Raw genomic sequence first — 11,613 nt, 5'->3', positions numbered from 1 at the left:
ATTCCTGTCAATCACTGGGGACTCGGTGAATGTGGACACGTTGACAAACAGATGGCTCTCTGCCGAAGGGTCTCCACGCACTGCGGCCCCACTAGCCTCAGTGGGCGGCGCCCGCCTCGCGCCATCTGGGTACAGCCTAATCAGCCCCTTGCAGGACCCGGCGGCGCTGGGGAACGCCCGGGGCGGGGCCAACGTGGGGGCGAGGCCCGCAGGCACGAGGAGGCGGGGCCGGCGCCGCCGCGGTCTCTGGTCGGAGCGCGGAGAGTTCGGCTGCCAGCGGCGCGTGGATGCTGGAAGTTCGCATCCCGTCGGTGGGGCCCGAGGCCGAGGGGACCCGGCAGAGCCCCGAAAAAGGCCACATGGTGAGTGGGGGCAGTGGATGGGAAGGGGCGCGGGGACCCGCCGGATTTCCCTGCGTCGAATGCTCGGGGTCCGAGCGCGGCGGCCCAGGCCGTCTGGGGACACCCTGCCGAGGGTCTCTGGGCCGCTCTGACTTGCCAGCCCTTCCGATGGCGGTCCCGGCTCCTGAGGGACTGACTGCACGGAGCAGAGTCCCCAAGTATGTGGGGACGTGGGAGGGTCCCTGGAGAGCAGCGCTCCCTGGCGCTCCCAGGCGGCTTTGTGCCTCTGAGGGCGGAGGGTGGGCGCGTCGCCGGGAGCCGGTCCTGCTGCACCCACCCGCCGGGCCTCACGCGCACCCGGCTGCCCTCCCGCGCCCGCCAGGTGTTCCGAGTGGAGGTGCTGTGCCACGGGCGCAGACACACCGTGCAGAGGCGCTACAGCGAGTTCCACGCGCTGCACAAACGGGTGAGGCTGCGCCCACCACCGACAGACAGACCCCGGCCCGGCTCCTTCCCAAGCCCTGAGAGGCAGGCAGACGAGCTGGCGGGCCCCAGCCTCTGCCACCCCCATTACCGGGCCCTAGAGAGCTCAGGTCGTGGGCACAGACCTCCCTGCGGGCTGCGGAATGGGCGCGAAGGGGCAGGTCCCCACGTGCTGCCCGTGCGCCTGCGCGGCCGGTCTGGCGTCGGGCGTCTTGGGGGCGGACGGGGGTGTTGGGGGCTCCTCTCGCCCTTGTCCCAACCACTACTCACCACGCGGGCGTGTCTCAGGGTACAACCTGAAGTTTGGGGGAGTGGGTGGCAGGGAGGACTGGGGAGGGCTCTTGGCTAGGATGAAGTGAGCTTGAGGGCTCAGTCGGAATGCTGTGATCGCACCGCGGTAACCTCCTGGCAGATCAAGAAACTGTACAAAGTGCCCGACTTCCCCTCGAAACGCCTGCCCAACTGGAGGACCAGAGGACTGGAGCAGCGGCGGCAGAGCTTGGAGGCCTATATCCAGGTGTGCGTGGGTCTCACTCTGTTGCCTCTCAGCCTGCTGGACCAGAGGTGTGACACTGGCAGAGAGGTGCGGGGGCATGGGGTGAGGGAGACCTACATTTTGGCCATGTTCTAGTACTTCATCCCTCTCTGAATTGGTAGGATTGAGTGAGGTAACCAGGAGGCAGGTAGTCCCAGTTAAATGAAGGCTAGCTCTCTTTTCCTCCAGGGTGAGATCCTGTGCTGCCCTCATGATAAGGGTGGAGACCCTTCCCCACCTCTCCCACACGATTATGCCCAATTGCAGGCCAGGCTGGCTTCATGGGCCGATCTGTGTAGTCACCCAGGGCCAGTGCTCAGAAGGGCCCTAGCTTGGTTCAATGCTCTGCTTTGGCTGTCTTGAAATTCTTTATCATTTTGGAAGGGCCCACACGTTTTCATTTTGCACCAGGCTCTGCATATTACACAGCTGAATCTGATTACAGGTTGCCTCTCTTCTCTTCTCCAGGGCATCCTATACTTGAACCAGGATGTGCCCAAGGAACTACTGGAATTCCTGAGTCTTCGCCACTTGCCCATAGTCCCCAAGGCCAGCAGCTGGGGGTGAGCATCCCTAGAGGCGCTTGGCATGAGAGGGGCCCCAGTGTTGTGGGGACAGGGGCTCCCTGCAGCCAGCAGGTGAGGAAAGGTTTTAGAGGCCAAGCCCCTTTCCTTCTTGTATCTGCCAGGCCCTAGCCTGGTTCTTCCTCTTTGAGACACAACCTCCCTGGTAGGCTTTCTTGACCCCGGTGGAGGGGCTGTTTTCTGAAGAGCCTTCGCTACCTCAGGTGCCTCCGGAGCTGAGTTTGTTACAAATAGAAGCAGCAGTCCCCTGGGAGGTGAAATTCTGGGCTTCCGCATCTCCACCCCTGCCACACGCTCCCCCCGGGCATCCCCCAGGCAGCTCACAGCCTCTCTCTTCTTTTCAGCACCCTGGGGGAGTTCCTGCCAGGCAACAGCAGGCAAGTCAAAGTCCCTGTCTGCACTGGGTCCCTGCTGCCCCCTCGTGGCCATATGCCAGGGCCTGAAGTCTCTGGCCTGTCCCCGTGGTCCAGGTTTTCATGTTGTTGCCTCCTGAGCCCACTTCCCACTTTTCCTCTGTGGGTCCTTGGTGATCTCAGTCCTTAGTCTCCACCCAACCTGAGACTTTTCTCTGTTTCCCCCTCCACTGTTCATGACCCCTTTTCTTCCTAGCTCACAGCTGTACCACCGGCCTGTTATCAGCTTCTGCATGGATCCTTATATTTGCATCCCATCCCCAGGTGAGGAGGTGCCTCTGACCCATAATCCACATTTAGGGCCCAGGTACCAGGGTGGGAGTGAGGGCGAACTTGATATTTCTCAGCTCCCAGGACCCCTAGGCAGCATCTCCCTCCTACTGCCCTCCTTTGGGGCCACACCTCCCTGCTGTTCCTGTGCCCCTGTAGCCTGCTTTGTATTTTCCTCCAGGAAGTAGACATGGTGAAATGAGCTTGGCTCCCCTGGTCTCCATTCCTTACCAGCCTGGCTTTACCAAGATGTGAACAGAATGTGAGCTGGGAATGCCAAGGCCCCATTTGAGGTGGCCAGCTGCTACCTGCTGCCTTGGCAGGGACCCCGGTTCTCAGGGAACAGGGGGTGCTGAGCCTATGAGCAGGAGCTCAGGGAGCTGCAGGCCTGCAGCCAGGCCCACCCCACCTCCTCTTGCCCTGAAGCCCCCACCCCTTACTCCTGTTTTCCTTCTGTCCTAGAGCCTCTGCCCAACGTGGTGGTGAATGGTGTGCTCCAGGGCCTCTATGGCTTCAGCGCCAGCACAGCTGAAGCCCAGCCAGAGGCTGCCTGTCACCCTGCTCCAGTGCCACCAATGCCCTGACCAGTCCAGAGGGCTTTAGGCCACCTGCCAGGACAGTCATGTACCTCAGTCCTATGAAAGGGACATGGGCTGGGTCAGCCTTGGCCCGGACCCAGGACTCACCACCCTCCACCCTTCCAGGCTCAGAACTCAGCTGCACTGGTATCTGAGGTGGTAGAATCCTGCACTCCTAGAGCCCAGGGGCCAAGGTAGGGACAACAGAGGATAGGGAATAAAGGGAGAGGGAGAATTCCTTTAGAATGTTCATAGCCCACCAGTTTGGAGGTGGGCTATGAAAAGGTGCAGGTGTATTCCTTTACCTACATCAGGAGAAAGGTGGGGCGGGGCAGGGACATGCAAAGGCTGAGGCACAGTGGCTAGCCAAGTTCAGAAGCAAGGGGCAAAAGCTCCTGCTTGACGTTTTGTGCATAGCACATTTTTTTGTGACTGTTCAGATCTGTTTCCCCCTGCCCTCCCAGACTTGTGTGGCCAGTTGGAAATGTCTGGTTTGTGTTCATCTCTCCCTCATTTCTGGAGCATTTCTGGAGGGAAAGGGTTCAGGCCGGAACCCAAGGAGGGGGCAGGCACCACTGCCACAGGAGCCCCAGAGGGGCTGGCACTGGACTTGGGGTCGGGGGGTGCCGCAGGCCGCAGAACCCAGCCCATACGCAGATTATAAAAAAAACACCTTTTTTTTAATCGGTCAGTGTTTGTTGGTAGGAGTTTGTTACAAAACTGGGCCCGCGGGCCCGCGGAATGTGAGGGGAGGGGTCCACTTCGTCAGACGCCAGCACTAGGGCCAGTGCAGCAATGGAGCCCTGTGGCGGGCTGTCTTCACCCCCGGGAGGGCAACAGGGCCACACAGACAGTCGCTCAAAGAGAAGAGGTCCCTGGGGCCCTACTCCTTGGCAATGGCGAAGGGCTTCTCCACTTCGATCTTGCCACAGTCTGCGATCGTCACGTCCTTCAGAGGCCTGTCCCGACCGTCTGTCTTGGTGCTCTCCACCTTACGCACTACATCCTGGGGAGGAAGGCAGAGTGTCAGGCGATCTGCCGGTCGAGGGAGACGGGTGCGGCCGCCAGGGCTGAAACCCGCACGTGACCTGTACAAACCATGAGGCACCAAAATCCTAAGGGCATCGTGGCCGGGCGCCAGCCCAGGGCAAGGAACCCAGCTTTGACAACAGGAGGATGCAGTAGTTTCGATCCTCTGAAGTATGACCCAGGCTGGGCTAGGGGTGAGGGCGGCGGGTGGGGGGGAGGCTGGGGAGAGGGTGCCAAGCGGCTTCTCCGGGACAGCGTGTTCAGCTGGGTCCTGTACAACCGACGGTGGTGCCAGGACATGCCTGACTGAGTGACGGGATGGAGGGTCCTCAATTGTGCAGCCTCACCGAGACCTCCTGGCCGGCCTCTGCCTGGGGCCTGGAAGGATTTATAACTTGGAGGCAGGACTTCCCTGGCGGCCCAGTGGTTAAGACTCTGGGCTTCCGCGGCAGGAGGCATGGGTTCGATCCCTGGTCGGGGAACTAAGATCCCGCACGCTAGACGGCGTGACCAAAAAAAAACAAAAAAGAACTCAGGGGCATATAGAGAGAGGCTGTTTAGTCTCAATTCCCCCCAGGTTTGTAGAAATAAACACTGGTCAGAATCTGTACATTCCCTTCTGGGAAAGGGATAAAATATATGGATCCCCTGCCCTGGGGTCTGTGTCAGATCCCTGGTCAGGGTTGCCCAGGGTTAGTCCCTCCCCCACAAACTTACCATGCCCTCTAGAACTTTGCCGAACACTACATGCTTGCCATCTAACCAGGCTGTCTTGACCGTCGTGATGAAGAACTGGGAGCCATTGGTGTCTTTGCCTGCGTTGGCCATGCTTACCCAGCCGGGGCCATAGTGTTTCAGCTTGAAGTTCTCATCAGGGAAGCGTTCGCCGTAGATGCTCTTCCCTGGGAAGAAAGAGTAGGTCAGGGGAACTGGGGGAGCCCCAACGAAGCAGATCTTCAGGGCGAGGATTCCAGAGGCTGAACCTGTCCCCTGTGCCAGGCCAGGCTCCAGTGGAGTACAAGGACGTACAAGCTGTTCCCTTCCTACCCTCGGGCCCTGGAGCCAAACCATGCTGACAGCCGAAGTGGGGCATGAGGCCGGGGTGATTTAGTGAATAGCTCACACGATGATTACTTTGAGAATACAGTTTTATGACTTTCAAATAAGGCACATATTAAAAACTACCTTGGCTGTGGCCTGAGAGGCCTGCCAAGGGGACTTTAGTGGAGGGAGGTGCTGTGCAGGATGCAGGGGAGGTAAGAACCCTCCAGAAAAGGAGGACTGCTGTGGCTGACCAGCTTTTCTTCCTAAGAGCACAAAAGATACTGAGGACACTCCAAAGCAGGAAGAGAGATGAGTGGGGAGGGGCAGGGAGAAGCAAAAGAGGGGGGCCGCCATTTGAGTTCTGGAAAGTCAAGAGCCTCTTATCAACGCATGAACCCAAGTAAAAGGTGGCTCTGAGTGTGTGTACTGTGTCTGTCTGTGGAGGGTCTGGGGCCAGCGTACAAGATAGTGGAGCCGAGAGAGGATCTCTACCCCATTCCAGAGATCCTAACCTAAGTTCCCAAGGCTGGTTCCAGGAGAAATACTGCAAATACTGCACCCTTCTTTGTCCCTGTCCTCTCCTAGAGATTTATACTGTGCACTAAAGGCCCCAAGAAACCCAGCAACAAAGAAGTAATTTTCATTTTGTTTTACCCAACACCTTTCAAACTTATTTGCGTACGAAACCTTTTTTCCTCCTCGATTCACGTATTTTCATCCTGTGGTTCCCGCAGAGTGGAACCAGGTTGGGAAGCTGTCCTAGACTGATGCTAAGGAGGTATTTCTGATTGTACAGTAAGTGGGAAGTCTGAAAATGACCTGGCCAGGAAGGACTCAACCAGACAGATAAGGAGATTGGGGAGCCTCTTTACATCAGTTTTATATTGTTCTACTTCACCAGGAGATCACGGTGCTGTGACTTGCGGTGTTTTCTAACAGCATGACAAGGAAGACTTGTTCCCCCTTCCTATCAAAGAGAGAATAGTTTTGGAGGGGAGTAGTGGGACCAAAAAAAGCAATTTTTATTTGTAATGCGAAATGTGAAAATAAAACTGTCAACTCTTTTAGTTTTTTTTTTTAAAAAAAAGAGGATTCCCATGTGACAATCCTCTTTGTACATCTCAGTGAACTGCAGGATTTCAACTACTGCTGCTATCCAGAAAATCCCCAAATCTATATCCTTAGCTCCAATTGCTTTCCCAAGATACAAGGAGTCCCAAACTTAAATGGATAGTGAAGGTTTTAAACTCAACATACTTTGTCAGCTTTCTCTCCAGACTTCGGTTATTCTTTTGACATTTGTTTCCTCCGCACGTTGTCAATGTTGTCCTCACCCCCATCACGGATTCATCCTTTTTTCCCATTCCTGCTATCCCTGCTGCAATCACGGCTAATGCTCAGAGTGGGAACAGTGTGCCAGAGGGCTGGTGCAAGCATGTGAAACATAAAAAACCCACCCTATGAGGCAGGAGCTAAGAGCCCCATTTCACAGATGAAGAAACTGAGGTACAGAGGTTAAAGCTACCCCAGCTGGGAAGTAGCAGAGCTGGAATTCAAACCAAGGTGGTCTGGCTTTCGAATCTCTGCTCTTACCCACTAGGTATCCTCCCTGGGTTCAGGCCCCATCGCCCGACGCAGGGGCAGCTGCACCAACCCCCCTGCCAGTCTGCTTCTCCTGTGTCCATGTCCTGAATCTGCCACATTATTATCCCTCAAACTCCTTTGCGCTCACAGGCCTTGCTCCCATTCAAGTCTTCAGCGGATCCTCACTCCGTGAAGGACAAAGCCCTGGGTCCCTAGCCTGGCCGCGGCCCGCCACTCTGGGCTCCCAGTGGGAGCTTCACTTCCATCCTCCTGACCCCACCTTTGGCCAAGCTCCTGCCGCAGACCAGACCTGAGCTCACGCCTTAACCCTGCCTCTTCCCTGCCCATTCAAATTCTCCCCAGCCAGATCTGTCCCCGCTCAAATCTGTCCTCACGTTTACGAGGCCATTTCCTGATCACCTTGGCGCAAAGTGAGTCCTTTACTTGTCAGCACTTTGACGACGGCTGACTTTACTTACCACTCGCTGGGCACTACTCACTCAACATCTCACCTCACCCTCCCGGCACCCACAACTCTTACCACTTACTCTACAGAAGAGGAAACTGAGGTTCAGAGGACTCACTTGCCTGAGGTCACAAAGTAAGAAGGTGGCAGACACCCAACTGTGTGACTCCATGATTACAGTGCATTTGTATCACGTCTGCTTTGTCGTCCAGCTAGCTATGACTTACATCTTGTATTATGTCACTTTCATAGTGTTTTCTCCTCTTCCACCTCGACGACAAACCACTTGAGGACAGAGCCTGAGCCCTAAAAGCTGTGTTACAGCCCATTTGTGACTCTTCAGGTATTGGAAGTGAAAGGGAGTTGCTGTCCCACTGGTTTTTGCATCCTCAGCACCCACCACAGAGCCTGGCCCAGTAAATACTGATCGGTGGGGTGAGCTGCAGCTGCGGTCTAAAGGAACAGCAGGCTGTGCACCCAAGTGTGGTGAGACCTGTTGGTTAGTCCAGGCTGCCTGTCTGTCCTACCGTAAAAGTAGCACAGGTGAGACTGCCAGCTCTTGCCAAGTGGTCTCTGGGGGGAGACTGCCAAGGAAAGCAATTTCTCCCACCCTTGCTGGGGCTTCCAAGGCCGCCCACACAAGCTTTGCATGCCTGACCTAGAATCACCTACAGGTGTTTCACTTTGCTCCCCTCCCCGCAGGACGTACTGCGAGGCAAGTCACCGAGGCTGTAGGCCTGGGTCAGCTGGTCTGCCAGCTGTGCGAGATTCTCTTATGTCCACCTGAAACCCATTCCTCCCTCTCCTTTGTACTGGGTTCCCTGGCCCTCCCACCTTGGGGGCTGCACTGACAGACCCCTCTGCCCAGAGGATTTGAGGTTACCTCCAGTGCCATCTCCCCGAGTGAAGTCTCCACCCTGGATCATGAAGTCCTTGATCACACGATGGAATTTGCTGTCTTTGTAGCCAAATCCTTTCTAGAAAAAGGGATGAGAAGGTGAGGAGGTGGCATGAGGCACCAGGCAGACATTAAATAGGCCCTGCAGGAACCCAGCCCACAACAACAACTGCTCACAGAAGAGAAACCTCTGCTGGCAGATTCATCCTTCAACGTACCACCAGGTGACCAGTTATCAAAGGCCAGGCCTGGAGCACACAGATCCAGGAAAGGCTATAAGACCGCACATTTCCTCTGCCTTTATACAATTCTACTTCATACATAATGCCTCCACCTTTCCCCTCTCGTTTTTTCCTAATCTAATCATAGGAAGAGAAGAAAACAGACCGAAAAAAAAAAAAAAGTTACCTGCTGACCCAATGGGAAGTTGGAATGCAGACTTTCTTAAATGGGGCATTCATTTCCTTAAAACCTGGAAAGCTCTGGGCCCCTCACTCTGGTGCAGAGACCACAAACTAGTTTCCCTGGATGTTTTCTCTGGTTACTGCAATGTCTCAAAGATGAAAAATTTTCTCAAAAAAAGAAAAAAAAATTCTAATTCTGGATTTAGTTTAAAAAAACTCAGAAGGGCTTCCCTGGTGGCGCAGTGGTTGAGAATCTGCCTGCTAATGCAGGGGACACGGGTTCGAGCCCTGGTCTGGGAAGATCCCATATGCCGCGGAGCAACTAGGCCCATGAGCCACAACTACTGAGCCTGCGCGTCTGGAGCCTGTGCTACGCAACGAGAGGCCACGATAGTGAGAGGCCCGCGCACTGCGATGAAGAGTGGCCCCCACTCGCCGCAACTAGAGAAAGCCCTCGCACAGAAACGAAGACCCAACACAGCCAAAAATAAATAAATAAATAAATAAATAACTCAGAAGATATGATAATATGATAACACTGGGTTCCCAGTGCCAGAGGGCACAGCTGGTACTCCGTGACGGCCACTGCTATGGGTGGGCCACGCTCTGCAGTTCAGTTTGCCGCCAGCCCTACTTGCCAACTCCGCTGCCTGTGAGCTTGGCTACCTCCGCTCTAGCCACTTACCTCTCCTGTAGCCAAGGCCACAAAATTATCCACTGTTTTTGGAACAGTTTTTCCAAAGAGACCGATGACCACCCGGCCTATATCTTCATCTCCAATTCGCAAGTCAAAGTACACCTGAGGAAAAAGACCATTTCAAACTGAGCCTCTTAAAAGGGTCCTTCCAAGGGAACCGAGGGCCCAAGAAGGTACCCGGAGGATGGGAAAGAAAACAGACCCATATTTTAAGAGCAGTGTTTCTGAATCTGATTTTGGTGGCGACAAAAACCCCATGAGAATCTAATGAAAGCTCCATATGTTTGTTTACACTCTCCTTAGACTACAGGGTAACAACCTTTGCTCTAAATAAATAATGGGCCCAGATTCTAAAACTTAACATCAAAACACCATAAAGACGGGAGCCTAAGCACACCACTCAGGTGTAAACTATTACATTGCTGTGCTTTGTAAGTGAAGTGGCTAAAATCTGGCCTACGTAGAGAAAAGACTGGCAATTTGGCAGACGTGATCTTTCACCATTTCCTCAGCACTGTGGGGTATCTGCAAATAGACGGCTCTGAGTCTGCAATGCCGGCCCCAGCTGGGCATCCTGGGCGCCAACGCCTGGGTCAGGGCTGGGCTCTCGGGGAGGGTCCGGGTCATTCTCCGGTCTGAATGGGGGAGGACGGCCCAGGCGCCAAGAGGCCACGACAGGGAAACTAGGGAGGGGCAGGGCCAAAGCCGAGGACGCCCAGGCCCGAGCTCCGGGACCCGAAATGCCTCGGACATGTGTGACCAGAAGCGCCAAGGCCGGAACCCAGGCGGCGGAGGGCAGGCCTCGCCAGGCAGGTCTGGAGACGGGAGGCTGGACCTTAGCAGTGACTTTGGGCCCCTTCTTCTTCTCATCTGCAGCAGAAGGTCCAGGCAGCAGCAGGAAGAGGACGGAGCCCACGATGAGGGCGGCGACGAAGAGCACCTTCATGTTCCGCTCCGAGAGGCGAAGCATCCACCGGGCGAAGCTAGCGCGGCCCGGGCTGCGGACGCTGGAAAAGGGTGGGGGCGCGGCGACGTGGGCCCGGCGCCTCCACCGAGCGCAGCCGGGGGGAACCGGGGCTCCTGCAGGCCTCCTAGCGGGAGGCAGGCCCCATTTCCCCCTCTGGTTGGGCGCCAGATGGTAGCTCCCCCTGGGGGGCGGAGCCCGGCTCGCCGACTGGGCGGGCGAAGACGCGGGCTCGTGGGTGGCTGCCACGTTACTGCGGCCTCATTGGCTTCACAGCTCGCCGACGCCCAAACAGGAAGGGGATCAGCGGAAGGCGGTGCCCCCTCCAAGAGCCCCGGATTGGACTTCTGAAGAGGCTACCAGCCCAAGCGGAGAGACCCCGTGGCCCGCTGCGCCTTTGCGGAAGTCGTTTGGCAGGTGGTGACCGAGGCTGTAGGTTAGGAAGTCCGTGGATGGGGCAGAAGACACTTGTCGTTGTCCGTATTGGGCCAGTCAAGGGTTAGTCACACCGAATTGGGTTTAAATGTGACAGCCTCCAAAAACTCAGGGCACGTTTATGCCTACCCAGAGTATAACCTTATACAGCTCCTTCTGTTTGTCTTGCAAAACGTGCTTCAAAACCCACTTCCTTTTGACTTAATCCCTGTCGCTGTCCTACCTTTTTTTCTCTCCCTTCTCTAATTTTACTGTGCTTACTGCTGTATGAGTCAACGCACACTATACTCTGGTTCTTAACTTCCTTTCTTTACCTGTTTTCCCAAGCAACTACATTTAAAAATTTTTATTTATTTTGGTGTGAAACGGACTGTGTTGCTCTTACTTTGTATACAGCTCCCCCAACTGCTGCAGGGCTAAGTGCTCAACAAATGCTGGATGGAACAGCCGTCACGTTAGCACTGAGGTGGGAAATAATATCTGCAAGGGTCTGAGGTTGAGTCCCTCTTTTCTAGAAACCTCCAGGAAGGTCAGGAGTAGTCGTCAGATGCGCCCCCAGCAGTATTTCAAGGCTCCAAAGACGCTTGTTCCCAACAGTCTGCAACATATATACTTCAGTACTGGGAGTCTTGCACACACACACACCCCCAAAATTGCCACTGACATTTTTCTAAAGCTCGGAACCATGACATTATTAAATGTCTTTAATTTTCAAAGATTAACTTTACAGAAATTCCTGGTCTTCACAGCCCAGATTGTAGGTAGACGTGGCTCCATTTCTATAGTCGAACTTGGCAATTTGGTCTCTATATAAGGTGCCGACCTGAGTTTGAGGTTATGCATGGCCACTGACATTACCTTGTCCTTCCTTACACTGAGGTCACTGCA

At 55.2% G+C, this 11,613-nt stretch overlaps 2 protein-coding genes across 2 annotated transcripts; one reads left to right on the top strand and one right to left on the bottom strand.

Moving 5' to 3' along the window:
• Nucleotides 1-265: 265 nt before the first annotated feature.
• SNX22 (sorting nexin 22) lies at nt 266-4,407 on the top strand. Its single transcript, XM_061180212.1, has 6 exons — nt 266-362; nt 1,237-1,341; nt 1,828-1,922; nt 2,288-2,320; nt 2,553-2,620; nt 3,089-4,407. The coding sequence occupies exons 1-6, from the start codon at nt 288-290 to the stop codon at nt 3,208-3,210; spliced, it is 498 nt and encodes a 165-aa protein (XP_061036195.1). The 5' UTR covers nt 266-287; the 3' UTR covers nt 3,211-4,407.
• On the bottom strand, nt 3,863-10,346 carry PPIB (peptidylprolyl isomerase B). The gene is made up of 5 exons (XM_061180211.1): nt 10,162-10,346; nt 9,315-9,428; nt 8,211-8,304; nt 4,951-5,135; nt 3,863-4,210 (listed from the first exon to the last, which is right to left on the bottom strand). The coding sequence occupies exons 1-5, from the start codon at nt 10,294-10,296 to the stop codon at nt 4,088-4,090; spliced, it is 651 nt and encodes a 216-aa protein (XP_061036194.1). The 5' UTR covers nt 10,297-10,346; the 3' UTR covers nt 3,863-4,087.
• Nucleotides 10,347-11,613: the final 1,267 nt, after the last annotated feature.

Source organism: Eubalaena glacialis, chromosome 2 (genome assembly GCF_028564815.1).
Source record: "Eubalaena glacialis isolate mEubGla1 chromosome 2, mEubGla1.1.hap2.+ XY, whole genome shotgun sequence".
Classification (NCBI taxonomy): domain Eukaryota; kingdom Metazoa; phylum Chordata; class Mammalia; order Artiodactyla; family Balaenidae; genus Eubalaena; species Eubalaena glacialis.
The sequence above is the reverse complement of the archived record's forward strand: the minus strand, read 5'-3'. Positions and strand labels throughout refer to the sequence as shown.